Source organism: Channa argus, chromosome 4 (genome assembly GCF_033026475.1).
Source record: "Channa argus isolate prfri chromosome 4, Channa argus male v1.0, whole genome shotgun sequence".
NCBI lineage: Eukaryota > Metazoa > Chordata > Actinopteri > Anabantiformes > Channidae > Channa > Channa argus.
The window spans coordinates 20,978,413-20,998,962 of NC_090200.1; the positions used below are offsets into that span (position 1 = coordinate 20,978,413).

The window sequence follows — 20,550 nt, forward strand, 5'->3', positions numbered from 1 at the left end:
TATATTATTATAGCTTATTACCCAACCTTAACCCCACTATCTTAATTTGTATTTAAGATGGATTTTGCCCATTTAGTTCCGCGTTTGTCGTTTTCTATCGGAAAAATAACAATGTTGCACCGCTGTCTTGCAAACATCCTGTGGATTAATAACTAGTTAGCAACTGCGCAAGTGAACAGAAGCAGACCGATGGCCGTAGTTGGATGGCTTGTTTAGGTGCTCGGCTGGGATCGTCAGGCATCTTTCTCCCCGGTGTTTCGGTGTTCAGGCTCCTCGCCTCGGTCGGGATGAACGACATGGGTCTGGCTCTGAGCCGTTCCGCGCTAGAGCGGCTCGAATTTGAAAACGTCGCCCTCAGGAAACTTCCTCTGGACCCGTCCGATGAACCGGGGGTGCGGCAGGTAAAAGGAGCCTGTTTCTCCCGGGTAAAGCCGCAGCCACTAACAAATCCTCGGTTCGTGGCTGTGTCGCATGAAGCCCTCGCTCTGCTGGGGCTGGACGGAGAGGAGGTCATGAACGATCGGCTGGGGCCAGAGTATCTCAGCGGCTCCAAAGTTATGCCTGGATCCGAGCCCGCTGCACACTGTTACTGCGGCCACCAGTTCGGCCAGTTCGCCGGGCAGCTGGGCGATGGGGCGGCCTGCTACCTGGGGGAGGTTAAGGTGCCTCCCGGGCAAGATCCTGAACTGCTCCGGGAAAACCCGAGCGGGCGGTGGGAGATTCAGGTTAAAGGTGCTGGACTGACTCCTTACTCCAGGTATACTAAATAGAAAAACAGTTTGTATTTTCGGCACGGATGATACTGTTCTAAACATAAAATCACTTATACTGCTAATACAAAAGAAAAAAGTTAAAGACGATGGAACTGAGGCAAAGAGGGGAAGATGAGTTTCAGAAAAACCATTAAACCTCAATACAGTTGAAACCGAAAAACTTCTACCAGCACAATGAGGAAGATTTTTAGTTTTTACTGTGTTGTATGACCTGGCTGTTCTGTCCTCCCTAGACAAGCAGATGGTCGTAAGGTCCTACGCTCCAGTATAAGAGAATTCCTGTGCAGTGAGGCGATGTTCTTCCTGGGTATTCCCACCACCAGAGCAGGTTCAATAGTGACCTCAGACAGCAGGGTCATCCGGGATGTGTACTACAGCGGTAATCCTCGCCATGAAAGATGCTCTGTGGTGCTCCGCATTGCTCCCACCTTCCTCAGGTGAGTGCATATAATCTTCATTCTATCAACAATGGTTCCCAGATCATCTGGCGAGTGGACTTTAAAATTTTTGCAAATCAGTAAAAAAGTAAAAACTGAAATATGACAATAGCCAGTAGTATTTTGACCCTTTGCAACAGCACATGAAAGACACAGGTGCCTCGCATTTCTCTCGATCTTTTCTGAGATGTGTCTACACCTTGATTGGAGTGGTAAAGAGCTGATCATTCGACCAAACTGAGCCTCTCCTCAATGCAAAACACAAAAAGCACCTGAAGGGTTCCCACAGTGTTAGAAAAAAGATTTTCTTCTCTGATGAAACCAAAATTGAACTGTTTGGCATTAATTCTAAACATTATGTCTGGAGGAAACAAGGCACCACACATCACCTTCCCAATATCATCGCTACAGTGAAGCATGGTGGTGGCAGCAGCATCATGCTGTGGGGGGTGTTATTCAGCAGCAGGGACTGGGAGACTGGTCAGGATTGAGTGAAAGCTGGATGGAGTAAAGTGCAGAGATATCCTCAATGAAAACCTGTCTCATAGCGCTCAGGACTAAGCTTAGGCTTTCCAACATGACAACAGTCCTAAGCACACAGCCAAAATAACACAGCAGGGGCTTATGGACAACTCTTTATGTACTCAACTGGATATATCTGGAGAGACCTAAAAATGGCTGTCCACCAACGGTCCTGATCCAACTTTAATAGGCTTCAGAGGATTTGTAAAGAAGAATGGCAGCGGAGACTTGAGGCTATAATTGCTGCCAAGAGTGCTTCAACAAAGTATTGAGTAAATGGTCTGATTACTTAGGCCAATGTGATCATTTTAGTTTTTTCTTTTTAAGAAATGTACAGACATTTCTAAAATTCGGTTTGAAAATTTTTTTTAACAACTGTAGTATCAGGCTGTGGGGTTTGTGTGTGTGTGCGCACAGGTTTGGATCCTTTGAAATCTTTAAGCCGGCAGATGAATTCACAGGCCGTCAGGGTCCCAGCTATGGGCATGATGAGATTCGAAGTCAGATGATGGATTACGTCATTGAGATGTTTTATCCTGAGATCCAGCAGAATTACCCTGACCGAGTGGAGAGGAATGTGGCTTTCTTCAGAGAGGTCAGAGCACCTGAGTGACAAGTTACACAACACTTTGGCAATAGTTGTAAAAATTCAGTGTTCTACAAGGTTTATTAAAATCAGTGTGTTGCTGACTCAACACCTTTACACCATTACAGTTTGAAGGCAAGAACGTTTGGATCATCTTATTCTGTTAATCTGCGGTAAATTGTTCAGTGGCTGCATAAGCTGAGTCACTGTGTCCCACTGTCTTTGACATTTTCCTCATTTAATTGTTTTTTGGACATATACTTCAACACTCTGTAATATGAGATTTAGTCTTCTCTTCCTGTTTGCAGGTGATGCTTCGTACGGCTCGTCTCGTAGCGCAGTGGCAGTGTGTAGGTTTCTGTCATGGAGTCCTCAACACAGACAACATGAGCATCCTGGGAGTCACGCTGGACTATGGTCCATATGGTTTTATGGACAGGTGAGGCATTTGCAGATTTTTATGACCAGTTGGCCTGATTGATCCACTAGTTTGATGGTCGACTATGATTATTTAATTATTAAGTCAAACTATATCCCACTGTAGTGTGCTGGAGCCTGCTATACATCTTCATCATACTTCAAAGAAATGAACTTACCTTATCTCTGTCAGGTTTGATCCAGATTTCATTTGCAATGCTTCCGACAACTCTGGCCGTTACTCCTACCAGGCCCAGCCAGCTATCTGCAGGTGGAACCTAGTGAAGTTGGCAGAGGCTCTTGCTCCAGAGCTACCACGGGACCGGGCCGAAGCTGTTATGGATGAGTACTTGGGTCTGTATAATAAATTCTACCTAGACAACATGAGGAAGAAACTGGGCTTAATAAAGAAGGAGGAGTCCGAGGATGAAATCCTGATCACTGAACTGCTGCAGACCATGCACAACACAGGTAGGATGAGAGTAATAAATCATTATACATGATTCCAAGACTATTTCATCTAACATGTTTGTAAATACAATTTATAATTACATCAATACAGTAATCTTCCCTGTGCCTCTCCTGCAGGTGCTGACTTTACCAACACCTTCCGCAGTTTGAGTCAGATTCCCTGTCCCACTGATGGAGAAAGTGAGGTAGAAGAGAACATTGTCAAACAAGCAGCAGACCTCTTGTTGGAGAAGTGCGCCTCATTAGAGGAGCTCAAGGCTGCTAACAAACCCACTATGGATCCACGGTGAGTCAGCCAGCACAAGTGTCTATACCTACACACCCAGTTCTCATATTTAATACTCAAACAGAGCATAGTTAACATTTCAGAGTGACTGATAGTAGATTAGTCCTAATTTACTATCATTCTTGATTTTATTTATGACCCTTTTCCTCGTACCACTGTAAGATCAAATATTCTCATGACCCAACACTTTGACATATTGTACGTTATCTTTGATCAAACATTAAAAGCCACATTTAAATTAAATTTGCAGCGGAACTTTGATGTCCCCAGAAGTTTAATCCACATTCCTGACTTTTACTTTGCCGCCACCATGTGTTCAAAATTGCGTCTTACACACTAGCCAGTATAAAATGCCATGTTACTAGTAAACGGTTGCTTATCTTGGGCTTTACAGTGTTGCTTCTGATTCACACACACACAGATGGCGGTGGCTACTGTACTGTGCTAACCTGACCCACTGGGAGCAACTTGAGGTTCAGTTCAAGGACACTTTGGGAATCCCCCGGGATTCCCTGTGCACAAGAATGTGTCCAATTCACATAGTTTTACTGCCATCCATAGAACTAATATTACACTTGTTGTAGCCTTCATGTAAGTTTTAAGAACAGCAAAACATTTGTATTATGTTCAAGCTGACATGGTTTTTACATTATTGCTTCCAACATCCACTATTGGTATTTACATATGTTATTATTTTAAACACCTGGATAGTAGATAAAAGAAAAATCATGTGATCATGTGCATCCTATCATTGAGATATCTTATAGTATTGTCTACCCAGGCTTGATCTGGGGTGTATGTAAACTTTGACAGTAGAAGTAAGTGTAAAATAAAGCTAGTCATGTCTGTGTTTATCTCATACTGTTTTCCATTTGGATATATATCAATAGAGAAAACCTGCCCTGGCTACACTGGTCCTCTGGTTTCTCCAACATGCTTATAAAAGTTATAACTGTTGTTTCCTATGTTAATAGCGAACTGGCTATGCTGCTCTCTATGGTTCAGAGTAATCCAGCACTGTTCCAGATGATCTCAGACAGGATGACAATAGCAAGGCAATTAGAGAGACTCAGCAGACTGAAAGACTTGATGGAGACCAGTCAGGAAGAGCTGAAACCCAAACAGGCTGAGGAGTGGACAAATTGGATCAAACACTATAGGTGAGACAGAGGGAAAAAGGCAAGATACTGTATCTAAACAAATTAATGAACAAAAAAAAAACGAGCATGTGGTGGGGATACTACATGGACTGGATGAGAGTTTTTAAGGGGCGGAGAGGGATGGGTGGGAAGTGTTACTGATAAAAAACGGTAGACTCCGAGAAAGAAAAGGAAATGGGGGGGATGAGTCTAACATTGTTCCATTACCGTAACCGTCTGAGTGGTTTTTGTTATCGCTGCCACAGGAAGCGTCTGGCTCGGGAGTTGGAGGGCCAGAGCGATGTGCAGGCCGTGCAGAAGGAGAGGGTGAGGGTGATGGACAGCACCAATCCTCGCGTAGTACTCAGGAACTACATTGCCCAGAATGCTATAGAAGCTGCTGAGAATGGAGACTTCTCTGAGGTCAGGGTCAAACCCACTGTACACTACTTTAATCTTAATTCTCCATACTCCAATGTCAGTGTTACTTGATTTCAGCCTGTTGCGCATCTGGTTGGAAAAAAATTAAGTTATTTTCAAAATGAGTAGTAGAATGAGCTAAAGTTGCACTCACTCAATTCACTCTCACTCACTCTCTGTGCTTTAGGTCCAACGTGTCCTCACGGTTCTGCAGAGGCCTTTTTCTGCACAGCCTGGTTTGGAGCTTCCCGCTTGGGTGGGCCGGGGCGGCACAACCGAAGAGGGAGAGAGAGATGAAGGAGAGGAGCCACAACAAGAGGCCGCATCTACTTCTTCAACCAGAAATCCCGTTCCTTATGACAGCAAGCCCCCTGCTTGGGCTCATGAAATCTGTGTCACATGATCTTCATAAAAACTTCCTGAGCATTAGCTTGCCTGCTTTAAATGACAAGAGAGTTTACTGGTCTTACAGTTTATAATTTTGTACCTTTAGTCACTGCTGACTTTTTTTTAGTCACTGTACAACTCTCTATCAGTTTGGCAGGCAGCAGCATCAGCGAAGTTAGCACGAGGCACGACATCCCATATGCAACCTACCTGACACAAAGCAGACAGGGAATGAGTGGAGTTTGGTGGTAGAAAAGCATTTAATGACAAATATGGTGCTGCCATGCCTGGAGAAGCTTCGCATCCTGCGTGAAATGGCTTTGTGTGATATTCTGGCTTGATATTACAGCTTGAAACATGTTGCAGTTGGTTTTATCATCAACATTAGAGGAATTTTAATTAATTTGATAATGTGTTCCCTGTCTGTTTGGTGTTTAGTTAGCTATTAATGACGTCTCAGACTACAAGTCCTCCCACAAGTGACCGGTCTGAGTCTGACAACATGTAGAGAGTTGCCTCAGCATACCAAAAAATATGGTGTGTGTTTGTAGTTGAAAGAGAGAGACTGCACTTTAACTAATATGCCGCAGTAGATAAACATGCACAATATATTTTCTTATAAGAGAAAACATCTTCTTCTGACACGTAGTAAAACTTTATATGCACAGAGCCAAAAGCATAACTTTAATACTTTTTGGTGTCTGTTGTTCATTAAGTATTCAGACAATTATTGGAGTAGAGTTGGGGGGGGGGGGAGGGAGTACATATTTGACTCTTTTAGTTCAGTGGGGGAAGTTTGCACTAGATTGTGGGATTATTGTTACACAATCAATCATGATTAGTAAAAGGAAAAAAAACAAGACATACCCATTCGTGATTTTTTTTAAAGGTCATAGGACCAGCAGCAATGACTGCTTGATTTGACTCAGGATGAATTCAGATTAGTAGTAATGGACATAAAATTACATTGTTTCAGAAATGTATTTTTGGTTAAAAATAAACTAAATGTGTGGTTCCCTGAGTTGTTAAAGCCTTAACATACCTTAATAAATCGAGCCGTCGTTAGCTACTGTGTCGCTGTATTTTGCATACCTATCATAGCTGCTTTTTATTTTTACTCCACCTCCACGTATGTTTCATAAACTAATAGTGGAACTAAGCATTGCTCCATGGTTACATAAGCAACTTTAAGTGTCACCACCGCCATCGCTGAAACAATGTAAAATTCCCACTTTGTTTATGAAACCAAAGCTATTTTGTGTTGTATTTCCTGGAAACGTGATCGCAGCTAGAATTTGTGTAACCACAATTTACGCCTACACCAAGGTGCTGCAGAAACGGGTTTCTTCCCCTCTGTGCGTCAGTAACACTTGCGTTCCAACATGTCTTTGTTCACCCTACCCGCTGCACAAAGCTGAGGAAGTCAAAGCGCTTGGCCAACTTCAAATTGTGCGCACCTGCCAGCCCATTTTATGGTCGTGTTGTTAGCCCGTACACTCGAGTCACATTCCAGGTTGCTTTCTACCTTATTGTTGTAGCCCTTAGGCAGAACTCGGGAGTGGCTGTGGTAACCTCAGGGTGCGTCCCGAGCTTCTGGCAACCAGAGCTGCGCAATGATTGAGCGTGAGCGCATAGGTGGGATCTGGGAGTGTAGCGTCGGAAGAGACAAACAACCAAAGAGCAACCTCTCGTAGAGCAGTCAATTGTTTATTCCAGTAGGTAACATGACAAAGCGACTCAGACCTGGGTACTACCGTCAAGAAATCAACAAAACTTCGTGGGAAGTACCGGAGCGGTACCGGGATCTGAAACAGGTGGGGACCGGGGCGTACGGTACGGTTTGGTAAGTGAAACCTGCGGAACTACGAAAAGCTTTTACTGTGGTCGCACTGCTGTTTTAGGTGGAACACGGCGACAGAGACGCGGTCAGAACAGATGGTGCCACACGGGCAGCAGCACTGTGCCACAGACAGACAAAAGACAAAATCTCCGTGCGCCGTGTACAACACATGCTGCTTCACTTCCTCATGTGATGGAGACGCTCGCACGATAAAATCACTTGACCACAATTATCCCTGCTTTTTCTGACTTTTTCTAATTTCATAAATTGGTGAGGTGGTGGTGGGTGAATGGAGATGCACTGACCCACGTTTACCTAAATCACAACAATGAAAAGCTGCTGTTTAAGCACCGTTCGTGCGTCGCGCAGCACGCGGCCCCTTTGTTATCACTGATTAACTCTGGGGGCGGTTACTTCACCGCCCCAACGCAGTGAAAGCAACTTGATAAAACATTACATGCATGTAACACATCACTGGGTCACAATTTAGTCGAGTACAATGTGGAGATGGACCTGCGTGCTACAGACAAGCTGGCTGTAGCAGATAAAGAAAAGTTGAAAGACACGGTGTGTGTGTAAGCACAGGTTTCAATTGACGACAAAAATCATTCTCAATAGCATCTCATATCTCATAGAGGGTCAGAGGGAATAGTGATATCATTTTCCCCTGATTTCAGGGAAGTTCCTGGACCAGATTATGCTCACATTTCCTCATAGATCATGTTGCTCGTCAGCTTGTCTTTTTCACGACCTGTGGTTTATTCTTTCAGCTCAGCAGTGGACAGCAGAAAAGGAGTCAAAGTGGCAATCAAGAAGCTCTACAGACCTTTCCAGTCGGAGCTCTTTGCCAAGCGGGCCTACAGGGAGCTGAGGCTTCTCAAACACATGAAACATGAAAATGTGAGACATGACATAATCAATAGCTGTTAAGCAACATGTCCTCATGAAAAGCTGGGCTGTTTCAGTGTAACATAATGACTAGATTGAGTTTTAACACTAAACATTTATGGTTAAAAAGCATGTTAATTTAAAATAACCCAAAAAGTAAAACAGTGTCCCTACCTTCGTATATTTCTGTTCAATCCAGGTGATTGGCCTGTTAGATGTTTTCACTGCTGACCTGTCAATGGACAGATTCCAGGATTTGTAAGTGAAGCTGATTAGGGTATTAAATTGTACAACATGTCTACAACTTGCATGAAAAATTCCTCCTCATATGGTTGTTTTCTTCTTTTAGTTATCTAGTGATGCCGTTTATGGGGACAGATCTAGGGAAGCTGATGAAAATGCAAAGGCTGTCTGAAGAAAAAATTCAATATTTGGTTTATCAGATGCTCAGAGGGCTGAAGGTAGAGGCCTCTGCTTTGATCATGTTTATTGCTTTATCACTTGAGCTCAATTGTTCTGTTGAATTAATCCATGTTATACTCTTATTATCTACAGTATATTCATTCTACTGGTATAATTCACAGAGTAAGTTGGGTTTTTAATACGTATTTATATTTCCACCACATAAATGTGAGATAAATACTGCATTCGCACGATCTTATCTAATTGAAAACACAGCTGCCGTTTCTTTATATTACCCTGTTATGACTGGATTTTAGTTTCCCTCTTGCATTTTTGCTACATACACAGTGTCGCAATCATGGTTTGTTTATTAATGTACATTTTTCCAGGACCTCAAACCAGGAAACCTCGCCATCAACCAAGACTGCGAGCTCAAGGTACAGTTGGACACACCCTGATAACTCAAACAAACACAATCTACCAGGTGTCTTCAGTTGAATTTTGAACATACGAAAAAATTGTAATAGTAAAATCATCAATGCGGACTTGCCCACAATTTCAGTGTCACATTTTTATTTTTAAGTAATGTGCCAAAGTCAGACTTGTTCATTTTGTTTTGTATAACTCTGCAATGTCTCTGTGCATGTTCTGTCAGATCTTGGACTTTGGTTTGGCACGGCAGGCAGACAGTGAAATGACGGGGTATGTTGTGACTCGCTGGTACAGAGCCCCAGAGGTCATCCTGAGCTGGATGCACTACACCCAGACTGGTAATTGAGACCTAATTAAATGAAAAACACATTTTCAAATTGTCGTCTTTCATCAGTGTGTCACCTTCAGTGCCCCTCGTTAGCACCTAAACCTTGTGTTATTTTATGATGTTGAATTAGTTTATTTTGTGTTCTCCGCTCAACTCAGAGCTACTGCTTCAGCTTTGACATTTATAACCTCACTAGAACAGGCTGAGTCTTGTTGCTTACTTATATTTTCTAAAATGTCTTGTGGTTGTAATGCATTCTGGTCTTCTGAATTTGCAGTCAGGAGAGACATTTTTCCTCGTCTGTTACTCTGATATATCTTTTATTATTGTGAAAAATGGGTCTATAACGAAAACAAACTAGTAATACAATGGTAACATACACCTAATAAAATTACAGCATGCTGAGGGGATAAAACATTTTTTAAACAATGCTGAACCATGTTTTGAGTCAAAGTGGAGATATGGTTCAATGAAGGCAAATAGAAATAAGAGTTACACGCTAGGCAGCGCTCTCTTACTGCAGCAACCTAATAACACTGATGCTGTCTGGGAAATCATGGTTACTGGCTTCCAATGTGATTAAGTCTTTACGCTTTTGTGTTTTGTTTTGTTTTTTGTTTTTTCCTTTTGGCTTATCCCGTGAGTTCAGGGTCACCACAGCAGATCATTTGTCTGCATGTTGATTTGGCACAGTTTTTACGGCGGATGCCCTTCTTGACGGAACCCTCCCTAATTTTCTACTAGGGTTGGGAACGGCACTGGACAGCTAAGGATGGGGATGGGCTGTTAGGGGTTCAGTGTCGGGGCCAGGGGCACTTGTGACTTGTGGTCAAATGTGCGAACCTCCGACCCTATGGTCAGTAGGGGACCACTCTACCAACTGAGCCACTGCTGGCCCTATGATTAAGTCTTTACGGTATTTGGAGTTTTAACTGTGGGTGTTTGTCTCTTCTTCAGTGGACATTTGGTCTGTTGGCTGCATCATGGCAGAGATGCTGCAAGGGAAACCTCTTTTCAAAGGCAATGACCGTATCCTTTTATCTTTCCAACCTTTTCCTTAAACACTTTAATAGAGTGAAAATATAGTGGAATGTATTTGATTTGTTTTGTTTGCAGAATTACTCAATTCTCTCCTTAATTTATTTGAAATAATTACCCCGAGTGTGCATCATGGAACCTTGACCCCATCTCCTCAGATCTAGATCAGCTGACTGAAATCATGAAAATCACAGGAACACCAACACAGGAATTTATTTCAAAACTAGACTCTGAAGATGTGAGTGCAGACTATGCAACACATGCAGGAATTTAAAGATGCACTCTTTCAATTTAGTTTGGCATTATACTGTAACTATATCAGTAGGTTAACATACATAAACCTCACACACAAATGAATATACATTTTTAAAAGCACAGATTTCTTCCCCTAGGCCAGATGTTACATCAGAGGTCTTCCAAAAGTGGAAAAGAAAGACCTCCACAAGGTGTTGTGCACAACTAATCCACAAGGTAGCTCATGCATAGACTTTTAAAATATATAGTGTTTTTATTTTAACTTTTCTGTTTCAACTTTGTACTCATTCTGTTTTCCCTCCTTCCCCAGCTGTGTCAGTGCTAGAGTGCATGCTACTGCTGGATCCACAGAGCAGGGTAACTGCTGCAGAGGCTCTAATGTTGCCTTACTTCGATGAGTTCAGAGAGCCAGAGGAGGAGACACAACCAAAGCCATATGACTACTCGCTAGACAACACAGACCTGCCACTGGACCACTGGAAACGTAAGGATAAAGGGAAGGACAGATAGTTGTGTGCTGCAGCCATAAAAATTAGTAAACAATTGAGGATGTAATGTTAGAAGTAAAAAGGGCAAAGGGAGAAAGCATAAGACAGGATGAGCTGTTATGTATGTTTCACTGATCAGTGTCTGGCTGTTCTTCCTTCAGGTCACACCTTCACAGAGATCTTGAACTTTAAGCCAGTTGTGCCAGAGTCCAAGGAAACCTCGCTGTAGAGCACAAAGAGTTAACTACACAGCCAGAACAAAGTCTTTGTGTCTTGATCTAAACTGTTAAAACCCTCTGATCACAATTTTAACGACCTCCCACTTGTGGATTTGTCATTGTTGTCAAAAAATTTGGAATTCGACAGCATAATTTTGGCCCAAGTAGCTCAATTCTTAAATCTATCGTTAGAGCTTTTGAGCACTACAGTGATGAGGATGCAAACTCACTTTTTCATAACTGATTTAAGTCTCATAATATTAATATATTTTGTAACTAAGTAACAAAACGACCATGACCATGCATTGAAAATTGGTTGTATTATTTGACCTGCTTATCCAAGTTCATTTTCAATTTATGTCAGAGTGGTTTACATACATTAATTCCAAATACAAATCAAGAAATTGCAGATCACATTTTATTTAATAGAAAATAGAAATTTTCCTAAAAAGAGAGAAATTTCTACCAAATATTTTTAGTGAGAATATTTGGTAGAATTGCTACCACCCATTGTCTGATGTATCATTTGTATCTTTGTCATTTGATAATCATTGCATTATGAATAAATAAAATATTTATTAATTTGATTCACAGTAATAATATTTCATTTTTAAACTATTTCTCCCCAAGACTCTTTCAAATGTGCCTTTGTGAATATGTATGTCTGTGTGTTTGTGTGCTGTAACCTCATCAATCTTCCATGTGGCCTTAATGATAATGACATAATACTGCTGAGCTACTGATCATCTGAAATCAATCCCAGCAGGGTATGCACTCACATGAAAATACACACAAAAATAATGTTTTTGTTTAAACGGAATGTTGCACGAAAGTTATGTCCTATGTTGAGTTTAGAATTGATGTTAGTAACACTACTGATAAAGTTTTTATTAAAAAATCTCATTCAAAATGAAGCAATTGTACATGTGTTTTTTGTCGCAAACGCATTTACTCTGTTATTTTGAACCCTGCCACACACAGAGAGCACAGAGAAAATTCACAAATTAAATTGTACAAAATTGTCTAAACACTGGAAGCAAATGGGTAATACAGGCCAACAAGGAACCATTTAATTTACATAGGAGTCACTGTACACGCCATAGATTAAAAAAGAATACTGCTATAAATACTACCATGTCCTTGAAGTTGTACTGTTACAATTTAGAAGAGTGTTACAGTAAAGCTGCCGGGATTTACAAGAGACAGGATTTTAAAAAGGAATCCTGCATTTTAGTTTCATGTATTGGTTAAGCAGCCAAGGGATGGATCATATCCGTATATACAGTATGCTGTCCAACCCTTTAAGGAGGGAGGGACTTTTCACACTGTACCTATAAACTAACACTGGGTGGCAGCATGTAAACAGGCTGAATTGGTATCTCTTCAGACAGCACTGTCTTGTCACCACCACTGTTACGAGTGAACTATCTTTGGTTCTGTGATGAAATAGCTCAGGTGATAATAGATGTCTATGAAATGTTTTACATATATTGAAAGGCGACTTTACCAATTTTCAACCTGCTTTCTATGGCTTTAGTTTAGGGTGTAAATGAACATTAAAGCTTTTAAACCTTCCTCTGTCATTCCTATATTAAAATATATCTCTGCAAATATGTCTAGCTGTAAAAACATCCAGGTGATGTCATCTGAAGGAGCAGGCTGACCATGATTACAAACTCCATAGTACGAGCAACAAGATAACATAATCTGAACTGAAGGTTCCTCCAAGTGATGTCATCTGGAGGCATTTTTCAGCTAGAAGTAAAGAAATATTTTAATATGGGGAAATCAGAGGGAGGTTTCATCGCATTTATCCTCTTTTAAGGTCCCCAGGGGATGTCCAGAAATTCCCTGACTTCTCCAACTCCACCAGCAGATACATATTTTTAAAAATTTTCTCCTGTGTAATTGTATGGATTGGCAAAACATTTAATACAGACATTTAGAGCTGTTGAATGTGCTTAAGTTCATCCTCATGTCAAAAAACTAAAGGGATTCCTGTGTCCCTCCCACTCAGCCGGATTTTATGTTGAATGTGAATTATCAAATGGCATCATGCTCAAAAGACAGTCAACAATGACAGCATTGCACTCTACAACCTCTGTGTGTAAGCATTGTCATTAGCATTGTCATAAGCCCAGATTTAGTTGTAGATGTGGGGATGTACTATTTGCAAAAAACACTGACAATGTTTTTTTTTTGTATTATGATTGATGAACACATGTTTAAACATTCTTGCAGAAAGCTTCTAAAGTTTGCTTTTTGATTCTGCTCATATCTCCACATGCATTCTCGACTGGTGGGTGTTGAATTTAACAAGCTTGTCTTGAGTAACCTCCAGATCCTTCACTCCCAAGGGTGACTCCCCAGAGGACAAGCTTCCTTTCTGGCCCTGGGCTTCTCCAAACCAAACCCATGGTGCATGTTGTGTCCTCAACTCACTCACACACACAGACACACACACACACACACAAACGTATTAAGGGGGATGGGGGTGCTTGCTCTGTTTGATAGTTCACTGAAAAGTCAGAGAGTTCTGTTCCCACTGCAGACAGGAAAAAAGAGGGAAAAGCACATTTTTTACCCCACAACCTCTCGCACACAAACACATAGATGGACTCCCTCACTCTGTCTTGTTTTCTGACCCTGCGGTTTGTTTTCAGAGCTCATTGAATTCAAGCAGCATATTTCCTCGGACACACAAATACAGTGTAGAGTTCAAGTGTGGATACACAGATACCAAATGGCGTGCACAGTTGAGTACACGCACTTCCATACATTTGAGATTATACTGACTCAGTGGGGAGTAAGTGTGGAATGGCAGCGATGCCCAAACACTGATCTGACTTGGGTCAATCTCTTTTCTTCAAGTGGAATTTACTTATACCAGTGTTTGTTTTATATGATTGAGGAAAGCATATCACTGTGAATCTTACCCTGGTGAGTGGATCAACACTGTCTTTGCTGCGATCCTTTACCTTGAACACTGCGCAGAGCTATTTTTAGTTGCTGTGTATGAGAGATTTTTAACAGTGTCAAAGCTTGGAAACTTTTTAGTGGATTTCATTTATTTCACAGCAGGAACTCTGATAGCTAATGGTTTCATAAATAGGAGCCAAGGCTGTCACTGTTAAAGCTCTTCATTTCCATCTGAGTTCATCAGTTTTAATTGAAATGAACCACATCGACAGAGCATCATCAGTGATGGTGGTTATTCTCCAAATAACTTGTGTTGTCACGTCCTTGCTGGAGATCAAATAAACTGGGCTCAGTGAAGATAAATTGCTTAGATTTTTACCGCGAGTGGAAGTGAAAATCAACTAACTGCTGAATGCCGTTGTCTTTCAAGACTTTTACATGGATTATATTTTTACACATCAGGGTACATGTACATAATGTTCCCCATGTGACTCCCCATGTGCTTAGTTCCAGATGTCACTTTGAGTCTGTGTTACTGCTGCAGCTCTGTGACAAGTTTATAGATGTCTGCTTTTCCCTATACATGGCTACATGTGTCAGGGAAGTTTTTAGAGAAAGGAGATGTATATTGGATGAGAGCAAAAATAAATAAATAATAATAATTTTGACACATGCTTCTGCAGCTAAACAGCAAGAAAAGAATGTAGAGCTGTGCACCAAATGTGGCTTAAGTTTTATTTTGGGGTTTGCACACACTGCTGTTCAAAAAGTCCAGCTTGAAAAAACATTTTCCACTTTTAAAAGAGAAGGAAATTATACTTAATCGCTTCCAAAGATTGACAAAAGGTTTAGTTTTCTATTAGTTTACTTTAGTATATACATTTCTGTGTTTATAGTTTTCAGCTTCACAACCACTGCGTTTGTCTTTCTGTCCCAGTGTTTGTTTGTTTGTTTGTTTGTTTGTTTGTTTGTTTGTTTGTTTGTTTGTTTGTTTGTTTGTATAAGGAGGTCAAGCAGAACTCTCAATACACAGACTCACATGGCTCAGCACATTATTGTGTTCTCTGTCTTGGTTTCTGTCTAACTTGAACACCCGACACCTCACAAAGTTTTTTTCTGCTTTTGCACGTGCCTGAGCCTGTACTGTATCTGTTGATCTTGATGTACTATACAGAAGCACATGTGTCTACGGGACCCTTCAGCAAAATAGCAGCACATGCCAGGTAAACTATATTGGAAATTCAACAGGCTCACACAGAGCTGGTGAGCCCACCAGGAGGGGCACCAGGACTTGGGTGGGTGAACTAAATACTGGGAGACTGAAGAAGTAATAATAAGACAGAGGAAGAGCAGGGGATTGGAACAAAGAGCATGGAGATGTCAGATTACTAGTGGGAGACGATGGGTGGATGAAAGTAAAGGAAGGGAAGATGAAAAGAAAGACATGCAGAAAGCTCAAGGGAGAGTCTATCTCATCCAGAAGGGGCAGTTTAGTTTACATTAGCTCATTCATTAGCTTTCCACACTCTGTTTAAAGACTTCTGTGGGATATGCAATGCAAAGAGTGCATACCAAAGACTGTGCTCCCTCTCCCAGGACAACTCTGTGTCCATCTGTGATGTGTTGATGTGTGGGGTTTTGGTGTGTCACATTTAGAAAGGCTTTACGCTGCTGAAAGCACTCACGCTCCTCTGACCTGCAGGAGCAATGGGAGCCAGCTGCTGAGCCAATACTTATAACTCTAGCTTGGCTTCAGGTTGCAGGGCACAGCTTGTTGTTTAATAGTTCCTGTACATCTAAGAAGCACCTAATTTTTTGTCATCATAGCTGAAATATTTGCACCTGGATAGCTGAATGTTAGGGTGCCATTTAGCTCCAGCATCCTGGGTTTTAGTCTGCCTAGAGACCTTTGCTGCATGTCACACCCCATTTCCTTATGTTTCCTGTCTACTCCTTGCTATGACCTATAAAATAAAGGCACAAATTCCCCAAATACTCAAATACTTGCAATTGATGGAAATTCCTACCACTATAATCAAACATTCCACCCAGACTGAATTACCATAGGAAAAAATAATGTACAGCGATTTAAGGAGTAAAATTACATTTGTGCTTGCCAGTGGTGGAAAAACAGCTTCCTGCTGGAAGGTAAGAAAGTTACTGTTTTTTTTATTTTATAAATATATCAATGCATTTCATTATAGCAAATTAAGAATGAGGATAAAATTGATCGCTACTTCCTTTCCATATTGAAGGTTATACAACAAATATTTTAAATATTACACATTCCCTAACCTTGATTGAAATCCTTAGATTTTTACACAGAAATCTAATATTTAATACATGTTTAATAATGTAATATTCCTATCGTTACTAGTAAGAGCACATTTCTCTACTGCCTTCTGTGCGATCGCTGTTTGATGCAGGCACATTTAGAAAATATTTACAATAAAAATTGTATATTTTTCTTAAGTTGTTTTTTTAAAGCCATGCAGATGAAATATATTTACATTACATTTACATTTAGTCATTTAGCAGACGCTTTTATCCAAAGCGACTTACAAGTGAGGTACAAGGCAAGCAAAAATCTAAGTCAAGTCAAATAAAGTGTAAAAGTTCTTCCCCTTCAAAGCTATGAAAATATTCCTAGAACAATAACACCTTGACATTTGTGTGAGCAGAGCAATTTAATTATTCTGACACATTTTCAAGTTGCTTCTAGCACTTCCATTAGCCCTCAGAGGACAAAATCCTTTCGGTGCACACTTAACCTTAGCAGTTAAGTAACAGTAAGTACGCAAGTGTCAAATGAATAGTGACTAGAGAGCAAACGCTCAGTGCCTAATGCATGCTTTTAAAGGCGGCTATGAAAATTTGTAGTTGCTATGCTATTCTACTTCTCTCACAGCCAGAGAACAGCAGCTTAAATTTATTATGTTGAGCCAGATTCCAACAGTGACATGCTTTCACTGTGAAAAATAATTCTCAATCATGTTGCATAATACAATTCTGCAGTTTCTCCTCGTGTTTAGTAGTATCAGTTTCTTTTTCTGCCTGCATGGGGGGAATAATAAAGGTGTTGTTCTCTTATCATCAACCATGCAAGAAGCCCAGCCTACATTCACATGATGCATGTGTCCTTAAGACTCCCTGCAGGTAAGTTCACTATAGGTTTAAAGTAAGCATTACAGAAGATGACTTGAACAACAGTCTCACCAGACGCGGATGACAAATCTTGATTGAATTTATAGTCAATTGAGCACAAGACCTCAGCTGTGACCTCAGCCATGACCTCAGCCATGACGTCATTAGGAGGCTCACAGTTTATCCTTCACTATGTGTGAAAAATTATTGACGACAAAGGCTCCAGCTGAATCACGATTTGGCCTTTGCTCTGAAGTCAGGTCTCTATTATTTTTTTATCCAGGGGAGCTGGTTCTGAGTCTGGATCAAGGTTAGCCAGAACCTGTAATGCCATGCAGATGGAGCAGGAAGTGGATGGAAGCAGAAGGTAAGGCAAGATTAGGAAATTAAACAGGCATTTGCTTTAAAGTTCCCACCTTCTAGCCTTATATAACTAAGTTTTACAATATCAGACATAATGTTATCCAGATTTTAAATACTTATCTACAAGCTGAGTAAAGGTCAGATTTTGTTTCCTCTGCTAATGGAATTAAAACGTGTTTTCTTCTGCTCTCTTGTATGAATGAAGTGAAACACACAGCCTGTGTGAAGGGTGAAAAATAAACAGGCATTATCGCACAAGGGTGGATGAAAATGTATCCAGAAGTTAAAGCCTTTAAAGTCAGTTATATAAGCCTTCAAAATTGTGTGAGTCCAGCTTGATGTGTTTAGGGCTGATGATTGCTTTCAGTTGTACAGCTATACTGTGAGAGTGGGGCAACGCATATACTTGCGTTTTCTCCGCTTAGTAAAACCCATCCTGGCTGAATTAGGGGAACTCTCGTAGATGCACATGCAGCAGAGAACAGAACAGACCCTTTTTACTGAAGGTAGGCGGGATGATGGTGATAGTGAGGAATGTCAGCATCTGTGTTAGGGATAGCTTTTGTTTTATAGTTGTTTTCTTAAAGATGCCAGTGAGTGCTGTGGCCAGAGCACAGGGATTGGCTGCAGTCCTACTCTCTCTACCTCATGTCTGTCCACATGGCCAGGAGATACCAAACCAGACATAGTTTCTAAATCTAGTTACCACAAGTTAATAAAAATACAGAATAGGTGGCCCAGGCTCAGTTGGCAGAGCAGTAGGGTTAGGATTGGTGGTTTAGATCCTGGTTTGTCTTGGTCACGCCAAATTGTTCTTGGACAAGATACTGAAAACCCTGTAGCAGCACCATCAAACACGTGCAGCTGTTTCCCATGGCATCAATAAAGTGTGTGTATATATAAATATTATACTTTCTTTCTGTTATTCTCATGTTACATTTAGTTCCTGCACCAATAAGTATTAAGGGCGTTATTACATAATACAACACGTTGTGTAACTGCTGTCTAAGCAAACTTTACTGTCATTGACCAAGGGAAGCAGAGGAAACTGTGGTAAAAGAGAGACATGATTTGGAAAAATAATCTCTCTGAAATATGGAGAGACATATTTCCCTGCCCAGGGTTGTTCTGTTTGCTGACATAGGCTGCAGTTGTTGGCTGGACAAATAAATGATTTATATTAAGTAGAGAGGAAGCTCTCCTGTGAGAAAGAAAAACAGAGGTGTATGGCAGAGTAATACACTCACCGGCCACTTTATTAGGTACATCTTGCCAATCCCAAGTTTGAGTCCATTTTGCCTTCAGAACTGCCCTAATTGTTTGTGGCATTGATTCAACAAGGTGCAGGAAACATTCCTTAGAGATTCTGTTTCACATTGACATGACAGCATCAGACAGTTGCTGAAAATTTGTCGGGAGCAAAACCATGATGAGAATCTACTGTTCCACCACATCCCAAATGTGCTTTATTGGATTGAGATCTGGTGACAGTGGAGGCCAATTGAGTACAGTGAACTCATTGTAATGTTCAAGAAACCACTTTATGATGAATTTAGCTTGTGACATGGCATGTTTCCCTGCCGGAAGTAGTCATAAGAAGATGGGTATACTGTGGTCCTATCAGCAGTTTCTGAAATACTCAGGCCAGCCTGTCTGGCACCAACAACCATGTCATGTTCAAAGTCACTTAAATTCTCTTTCTTTCCCATTCTGATGCTCAGTTTTAACTTCATCAGATCATTTTGACCATGTCAACATTTCTAAATGCATTGAGCTGTGGCCATATGACTAAATGATTAGATATTTGCATTAATGAGCTGCTGAACTTTATTAGGTGTGCCTTTATTAGGTGTTCTTAATAAAGTGGCCTGCGAGTATAACGTGATGGCATATTTATCAGGAGTGATGTGGGGTGACCCAGGTCCCTCATAGCCACTTCATAACAAACCAGTTTATTATGTGGTTAAGATAAAACTCTCTATTGGCATCTAACTCTCCCACATTCAATGTGGTGGGTTATGCTAGACTGCCAAATCCCGATTAACCTGATATAAATGTACTGTTTATTAATTTACAGTAACATGTTAGATTCATTAATTCAAAGCTTCCAAATAATATATACCTACTCTAATGGAATAATTCATGGAATATGGCTATTCAGTTTCTTGCCATATATATTCTAATTTGAGAGTGATGTTAATAATAAATTAGGCCCTATCACCACTGGCCTTTTACCTGCAGAGTAGAAACTAGTTGGAGTTTGTCAGTAAATACAGTTCACACATTATATGTTAGTTTAGTGCTGTTTGTATTTCTAACAGTATATTGTAGTTTACAGACATGCACTGTTCATTTTAGCATAGCCATAGCAGCAAATTAGTTAACTACAAAAGGCTACCAGGTTGTTTCCACCTTATAGAAATATTAAAAAAAAAGATTCATTTGGAGTATATCCACTGGTTAAACCATAAAGTGTAATTTTTAGTCCTCATAGTTTATGTAAAGTCACTGGTTAAAATAAAGTGTCTCCTCTGAAGAACTGGCAGGTGGAATAGGCCACTTCACCCTTCAGAGCTAAGCTACTTTTCCCCTGAGCTAAACTAACCTAACATTTGTTTAGCTTTAAATTAGCTTTATGCTAATTTCCGTATATGTTTTACTGTTTATTCAAGTCAGAGTATATCATTTTGATTTTACTTAGCTAACATTCACTGTCTTCTCTCGTTTATTCGGGGGATTAGTTAACTTCTGCCAGGTGCGGTGATCGTGGCCCATTTGCTACTATTTCATGAACATT

General features: G+C 40.7%; 2 protein-coding genes across 4 annotated transcripts; both read left to right on the plus strand.

Annotated features, from left to right (window-relative positions):
• Positions 1-121: 121 nt before the first annotated feature.
• Positions 122-6,452, plus strand: selenoo1 (selenoprotein O1). The gene is made up of 9 exons (XM_067500278.1): positions 122-757; positions 1,007-1,210; positions 2,150-2,327; positions 2,627-2,757; positions 2,929-3,206; positions 3,324-3,492; positions 4,467-4,652; positions 4,898-5,054; positions 5,239-6,452. The coding sequence occupies exons 1-9, from the start codon at positions 204-206 to the stop codon at positions 5,461-5,463; spliced, it is 2,082 nt and encodes a 693-aa protein (XP_067356379.1). The 5' UTR covers positions 122-203; the 3' UTR covers positions 5,464-6,452.
• A 339-nt stretch (positions 6,453-6,791) lies between these two features.
• Positions 6,792-12,241, plus strand: mapk12a (mitogen-activated protein kinase 12a). 3 transcript variants are annotated; one of them, XM_067500279.1, is made up of 12 exons: positions 6,792-7,281; positions 8,049-8,178; positions 8,366-8,424; positions 8,516-8,627; positions 8,722-8,751; positions 8,958-9,005; positions 9,224-9,338; positions 10,286-10,357; positions 10,525-10,604; positions 10,759-10,837; positions 10,932-11,105; positions 11,271-12,241. In XM_067500279.1, exons 1-12 carry the CDS (start codon positions 7,163-7,165, stop codon positions 11,336-11,338), a joined length of 1,086 nt encoding a protein of 361 aa, XP_067356380.1. In that variant the 5' UTR covers positions 6,792-7,162; the 3' UTR covers positions 11,339-12,241. The 3 variants fall into 3 exon arrangements, with proteins under 3 accessions (XP_067356380.1, XP_067356381.1, XP_067356382.1); XM_067500280.1 differs by having other exon boundaries at positions 6,793-7,252; XM_067500281.1 differs by lacking the exon at positions 6,792-7,281 and adding an exon at positions 7,296-7,845.
• The last annotated feature ends 8,309 nt before the right edge of the window (positions 12,242-20,550 follow it).

Excerpts from the sequence above, each read along its gene's own strand:
- mapk12a (XM_067500279.1), top strand. The coding sequence starts at position 7,163 with ATGACAAAGCGACTCAGACCTGGGTACTACCGTCAAGAAATCAACAAA. Across the intron at positions 8,425-8,515 it reads ATGGACAGATTCCAGGATTT|TTATCTAGTGATGCCGTTTA; the intron begins GTAAGTGAAGCT and ends TTCTTCTTTTAG. Across the intron at positions 10,605-10,758 it reads CAAAACTAGACTCTGAAGAT|GCCAGATGTTACATCAGAGG; the intron begins GTGAGTGCAGAC and ends TTCTTCCCCTAG.